Here is a 7,409-nt window from a genome sequence, read left to right on the forward strand (position 1 = left end):
CAACCTTTGTTTTCTAATCATAATTTTAAGTTTTAAAGATTTCAAAAGGCGTAGGAAAAGAATAGGGAAGACTTTGAGACTATTTTTTTTAATTTTTTAAGATTTAAAAAAAATTCTAGCTAAAATGAATTTTGTAGGATGTGAAGAGAATAAAAAAGTATGTTCTTAAAATGCATATAAAAAATTTTAATAATTGTTTTGTAATGAATTCTAAGAGAAAATTGAAGAAAATTACCAAACATTAAAAATAATTTCCTACATTTTTTAAAAAGAGTGTAAAAGACTCCAAAACAAAAGTTTGTAATTTTGACATATTATATAAATATATAAAATATTTAAGTAAATTTGAGAGATTCAGAAGTTTTGAAAGGATTAAATAATTTAAACTTATAAAGATTTTAAAAGAATCTTTCGCAAGATTTCAATACATTTCAAAAGATATCTAAAATTATGAAAGAAAAATCTGAAAGATTTTAAGGCAATTTTCTTAAGAGAATTCAAAGCAGAATGTTTCAATTTGGTAAGGTTAAAAAATAAAACAAAATCGAGTGAATTTAAAAAATATCTAGATGAATTAAAGTGATTCAAAAATAGTTTTAAGCTTTAAAAGCTTAAGGAAATTTGCATTTTTAAATATTTAAATAGAGTTTTCGAAACTTTAAAATAATTTCGAAAGGTTTCAAGAGAATAATGAAATTTCCTTAAATTTTCTGAAAAAAGTTCAGAAGAATATAAGGCAATTTCTTACATTTGGAACAATCTTTCAAAATTTAAAGATAAATTCGAGTCAGTTAAAAATATTTCTGGGAATTAAGAGGTTTTAAATAGTTCCGGAATATTAAAAAACTTGGAAATATTTCAAAAAATTGATCAAATATGTCTTGATTTTTTCCAAATTTTTAAAAATCCTTAATTTTTTTTTAGACTCGAATGTTTCCTAATATTTTGTAAAATCCTATAAAATAAAATAAATCGTTAAAACCTTCTAGATTCTTTTTTGCCACATCTGAGATATTCAAAAAATCTTTTTTAATTTTCTCAAAAATTTTTTATTGATACATAAATTCAAAAACAGACTGAAATAATTATTTACTTGTTCACATATCTTTAAAATTTAATTTCTGCTCGAATTTAAGTGTTCGAAAACATTGAACAAATAAATAGTTATTTGAATTTTTTAATTGTTTTGATATTAATATTATTTTGTATTCTTTATGGTATTGATAAAAGAATTAAAAAATGTTAATTAACAGCGGTGGTGGGGCCCAGGGGCAATGTTACTGTTCGTTACAGGGTAGGGGGTGAAAAGGTCGAAAATAATGTTACTTAATTTGTGATTCCTTGTATGTTTGTCTCTGGTGAGACGATTACAATGTGGTTTAGAAAAATATTTCTCCCTTTTTAAGTCTTTCTATGCAATTTTTTTTGCATAAAATGAACTTTTTGAATATGTTTTTTTAAGAAAACTGATTTTTGGATTGACAATATTTTATATTAATTTATTTAATTAATGACTAATTATTATTAATTAATTATAAATTAAGTTATATCAATTAATATTTTATATTAATTGTACAAATTGTCTTGTTAATATAGTAGCTCTAATTTTCCTCTTACAAATTTGACAACTTTCAACATCTCGTTTCATAACGAAAGACTTAATCTCACAATATTTGGATATTCTATTTACAATTCTAAATTATATAAAGAATCGCATAATCTGTAATAAAGCAGGGCATTCACACATGATAAAGAATAAAAATTCAATAAAAAATACTTTTCCACGCACTGCTCAACTTTCTCTTCCTGCATGGCTAAGCGTGCATACGGAAGTGATGGAAACCTTCTTTACCGACTTGCTGAAAATCGAATCTTTCAAATGCAACGGCCACTGGGAGCGCTAGTCACACTCAGCTCAGTAAAAGATGGCGACGCCCAGTGAATTATCTCTCGAAGAGATTCGTAAATATTTATTGGAAAACGGTGGTTCGGCGCGAAATCATGACCTAGTGAAGTACTTTAAAAAGTTCCTGACGGACCCGGAAAATCGAGGTAGGTCGTAATTAAATTCCAGGACTCGTGTGTGAACCTGTCCGTTTCGTTGTGTCGTGCGTGACCTCAGTGTCCAGCAATGCAGATAAACATGTCTACATTCTACAATTTATTTGTGAGCAATTAGCAAATAGCGAGACGCTAAATTGTCGTATTTTACTTTCCAGTGGAGGCGCGGAATAGGTTCAAGGAGTATGTAAATATATTGGCCACCATCAAGAACGAGGAGGTAAGCATCTCTTTACGAAGCGGCATGCGCTGTTTATTTTCGTTCGTGTTCCTGTCTTGACAGGAGCGACTTGTTGCTCACACAATGTTGCCAGATCTAGGGCTTTTTTCAAAATTCAAAAATATCTATTCAATTTCATTTATTGAGTTCAGGCGTGCACGTCAGAAATTTATTTCGAAAATTGGGCTAATCTTTCGTTTTCATTCTTTTGTGGTCGCTTTTATTTACTTGCAGAGGAAATCTTTTTAAGGACGGTAGTAAATGTTTTACTGGTCAAGAATGTGCGTACATTTTTATGATTTTCAGCTTTTAACTTTTTAGACGGGAAAATTAATGTTTGAAATTCATTTTCTCATGGTTGTCACGCTCTTCATGCTTAACTGTCAGTTGCAACATAACCTCTAAAGTATGATTCATGGAACTCCTGAAATTTAGGGAATGTCCGGGAATTTAAAACTGGTTAGGGATATTCAGGGAATTTTCAATGAATTGAACTTGAAGTTAATTTTATTATTTTTGTTAACAATTGAACAATTTTCTTAAAAAGTCATTATTTTTGGTATACCATCTAACTATTTTATTAAAAATTGGTCTTTTCTGATTAAAAATGTTTATGGTTTTTTAAAAATTCGTCTTTTTAGATTTAAATTAATGTTTTGAACTAAAAATTGAACTGACCCATTTTCGATCAAAAATGTATCTTTCTCTTTGAAAATTAATTTTTTTTTACTGAAAACTTACCTATTCTATTGTAATTTCAAAATTGATCTCTTTTAAATAAAAGTTTTACTATTTTGTGGAAAATTACTCATCATTGTTAGAAAAGCAAAGTTAAATTTTCATATTTTTGGTTAAAAAGTAATTTCTATGTTTGAAAATTCAACTATTTTGTTGAAAATTTGTTTCTTGTTTGGTTTGGAAATTTACTTTCTAACTTATATTTTAACTGATCTATTTTTCGTTGAAAATCAATCTTTTTTTAGTTTAAAAATCATGTATTTTGTTGAAGTTTTTCGTTTTTGATAGAAAATTAAGATATGGCATTGAAATTCAAGTACTAATTTTGGTTGAAAATTTAACTGTTTCGTTAAGCATTATTTTTTTACTGCCATTTTAATTGTTTTATTTTTGGTTCAAAATTAATTTCTTGGGTTAAATATTCGTTTTTTTTTTAATTTATTTTTTAAACTAAAAATTGAGCTAATCCATTTCCGATTGAAAATGTTTCTTCATTGAAAATTAATTTTTGTGACTGAAAATGTAACTATTGCAAGTTTAAAATTTATCTGTTTTAAATAAAAATATAACTATTATGTTAGAAATTTATCTTTTTTTAGTCTGAACGTCATGTATTTGGTTAAAAATGTCTATTTTTTAATAGAAAATGAATCTTTTGTATTTAAAAGTCAAATATTTGGTTAAAAAATCTTTTTTTTTTTGTTATAGGTTCATCAATTTAGTTAAGAATTTATTTCTTTAACTGAAAATTTAATTATTCTTTTGTAAAAAAAATTATCTGCTTTGGTAGAAAGTTAATCTTCTTTCTTTGAAAACTTATTTGTTTGGTTGAAATGTTAACTGTTTCGTTGACAATTCATTTTGTTACTGAAAATTTAATTATTCAATTTTTGCTTGAAAATTGATCTTGTTTAGTTTAAAATTTATGTATTTTCTTGACAATTTTTATTTTTTGTTGGAAAATTGATCTTTTAATTTGAATATTCAATTATTTGTTTTAAAATTTATATCTTAATTGAACCTTCATCATTTAAGTTAAAAATTAATTTTTTTGTTTGAAAATTAAACTATTTAGTGGCAAAATTGTTTTTGGTTTAATTCGAAATTCATTTATTTAGTTAAAAATTGAATTATGTCGGTAGAAAATTTATAATTTCGGGTTGAAAACTCAACTGTTTTATTGGAAATTAGTGATTTATCTGATTTAAGTGAAAAATTCAACTATTTGTTGAGAATTCTTCTTTTGTGGTAGAAAATCTTCTTAGTTGAAAAAATCTATCTGTTTTGTTGAAATATTATTGTTACGCTCAAAATTTATTGTGTTACGAACAATGTGATTGTTCTTTTTTTGTTTAAAAATTATTTATTGGGTTAAATATTCCTATTTTTTTGTTGTAAATTTATTTTTTGATCTTATAATGCAACTACTCTATTTCTGGTTGAAGATTGATCTGGTGTAGGTGAAAATTCATTCATTTTTTTGAAAAATTGTTTTTTTTTTATTAGAAAATTGATTTTTTAAGCTGAAAATTCAACTATTTGGTTAAAAACTCATATATGCATTGAATATTCATCAGTTAAGTTAAAAATTAATTTCTTTGGTTGAAAATTTAATAATTGAGTTGAAAATTCGTTTCTTTATTTAGTTAAAAATTTATTTTTTGAACTGAAAATGTATTTCATTTTTGCTTAGAATTTTTTTATGATTGAAAATTCAATTATTTTGGTAAAAACTTCATATTTTCGGGTTGAAAACTGAACCGTTTTATTGGAAATTGGTAACTTCGGGTTGAATATTCATCTCTTTTGGTAAAAAATTCATTTCTTTGGTTGAAAATTAAAATATTTACTTGCAAATTTAATTTCCATTTGTTTGAAAATTCCAATATTTGGTGAAATTGTTTGTTTATGTTGCATTTTTATCATTAATTTCTTGGACTGAAAATGGAACTATATTCCATTTTTGATGAGAAATTTATATCTTTTAGTTGAAATTTAATTCATTTTTTTAACTGAAAATTTAACTATTCTATTTTTTGTTGGAAAATTTGTCTTCTTACGAAAAAATTCATGTATTTTCTTGATAACTTTTATTTTTTGTTAGAAAATTCATCGTTTGAGTTGAAAATTAATTTCTAAATCTGATAATCAAATTATTTATTCAGTTTATATATGAAAATTTATCTTTTATAGTTGAAAATTAAAGTATTTTGTTGAAAACTCGTATTTTTTTGTTAAAAATTAAATTATTTTTGTAACAAATTCATATTGTCGGGTTGAAAACTCAACTGTTTTATTGGAAATTCGTCTCTTCAAGTTGATTTTTTGTTGTGGAAATTAGATCTTTTTTTGTTTAAAACTGGTACTGCTTGGTTAAAAGTTGATCTATTTTGTTTGAGGATTCAACTACTATTTTGTTGAAAAATAACCGAAATTTCTGAATTATCTAATATTTATTATTATAATAGCAAAAGTTTCTGACAGATATGTAATTTTTGTTTAAATTCGTACATTTCTTTAATAAACTACAAGAAGATGCAGCTGAAATTTTTTTTTAAACTTTGGTATTGTGTTGTAAAGGTTCTTAATTTTCCACAATAATTTACCTAAATCTAAGTGTTTTCAAGACGTCAGATCCACACATAAATTTGTTTTAAAAACTTTATTTTTCTGTAACGCCCTGTAATTTACTTACAACAAAATATTTAAAAAAAATTAATCACATCTTCAAATTGTAGAAAATTGTACTTTGCTATTGTTTTTTTTTTTTAGTTTTCGACAAAAAAATACAAGGAAAAATGATCTATTTCAATTTAATTGTATTTAAAAAATTAAATTTTGTACATTTTTGTACAAGTTTTAGCAAAAAATTACAGTTTTAGAAATTTTGTAGTTCTCTGTATAAATGTTTTTGACCAAAGTAAATCCTTAATTCAAAAGAAATAAAGAATGATTTCTAAGAATTTTTATCAATTAGCATACCAAAAATAATTAACCAAAAATATGTTTACCGAAATATGCGCAGATAAAAATCAAACTGAAGTTTGCAACGTTTATGTGAAACGAAAAATAAAAAAATATAAAAGCGTCCTTACCTAAAATTTTAGACATGGATAGTATAGATTCAGGCAGCGAATAGTTGCAAAAAAAATTTCACCCCCCTAGCTACCGGGGAACACAGTCATTTTCAACCCCTAAGTCTCAAAAAACGAAGAAAAAATTCTAAAATCAGTTCTATTTACTACCAAAATCTACACTATTCATGTCTAACATTTTAGGTAAGAAACTTGGAACTGATTTTAGAATTTTTACTTCGTTTTTTGAGACTTAGGGATTGAAAATGATTGCGTTCACCGGCAGCTAGGGGGATGAAACTTTTTTTGTAACTATTTACTACCAAATTCTACACTATTCATGTCTAACATTTTAGGTAAGAAACTTAGAAAGGATTTTAGAATTTTTTCTTCGTTTTTTGAGACTTAGGAGTTGAAAATGACTGTGTTCCCCGGCAACTAGGGAGGTGAAATTTTTTTTGCAACTATTCACTGCCAAAATTTATACTATCCATGCTTAAATTTTAGGTAAGGACACTTTTATATTTTTTTATTTTTCGTTTCACATAAACGTTATGTACCCAAAAATGGCGTTTTTGGCTATTTTTGAGGTTATGTACAGAAGACACAACATTTTTTGGGATTTCAACAACCTCGAACACACCGAAGTACAAATTTTTAAGAGAAAGCACCCAGTAAAAAATGTCTGCCTTAAAGTATTTAAAGCAACTAAAGAAAAAATCCCCAAAAATGTTGTGTCTTCTGTAAATAACCTCAAAAATGGCCAAAAACACCATTTTTTGGGTACATAACCTCAAATATTTTATAATCCTGACACGATGGGCCAATTCTGATCCCGGATTCGAATTATACGTGAAAAATTACTTCGGAAATGACCCTTCACTTTCCAACACAAAACCATGTTGGCCTGTGTAATTAACACTTTAATTTAAAGACTTGTTATTTATAAACGGAGGAGGAAACGGGAAACACCAGGAAATAAGAAATAAACTTTAACATGAGTAGATCAAAATGTGCGAATTATTATGAGACGGAATTGATTTAACCATTAAAGTGCGTACATGGTAAAATTCACGGTAAAGTGCATCGTGGATGCTAAACACCCCTGCGTATTTAATCATGTATTGTTCCTCTATTGAATATTTTGTCACAATAAAATGATCCGATATAGTTTAAGGTATCTTTCATAAGGTAAAGTTGATTTTATAGCCATTTATTTACGAGGGTAGTTCAATAAGTCCTTAGAATGAAGTATAAAAACAATTTTTTTTGGATAAATTTTTTTTTATTTTTCAACATAATCTCCTTGGAGCTCT

The 7,409-nt window shown here is 26.0% G+C and overlaps 1 protein-coding gene across 2 annotated transcripts in view; it reads left to right on the forward strand.

Moving 5' to 3' along the window:
* Window positions 1-1,920: 1,920 nt before the first annotated feature.
* Window positions 1,921-7,409, forward strand: part of LOC117177420 (ankyrin repeat domain-containing protein SOWAHB) — a 439,406-nt gene continuing 433,917 nt past the window's right edge. The window contains exons 1-2 of one of the 2 annotated variants that reach the window (XM_033368091.1): window positions 1,921-2,052; window positions 2,220-2,281. In XM_033368091.1, coding sequence (XP_033223982.1) covers window positions 1,926-2,052; window positions 2,220-2,281 — 189 coding nt within the window. In that variant the 5' untranslated portion in view covers window positions 1,921-1,925. The remainder of the gene's footprint in view (window positions 2,053-2,219; window positions 2,282-7,409) is intronic. The other variant, XM_033368092.1, reaches the window with a different exon arrangement.

This window comes from Belonocnema kinseyi, chromosome 7 (assembly GCF_010883055.1).
Source record: "Belonocnema kinseyi isolate 2016_QV_RU_SX_M_011 chromosome 7, B_treatae_v1, whole genome shotgun sequence".
Lineage (NCBI taxonomy): Eukaryota > Metazoa > Arthropoda > Insecta > Hymenoptera > Cynipidae > Belonocnema > Belonocnema kinseyi.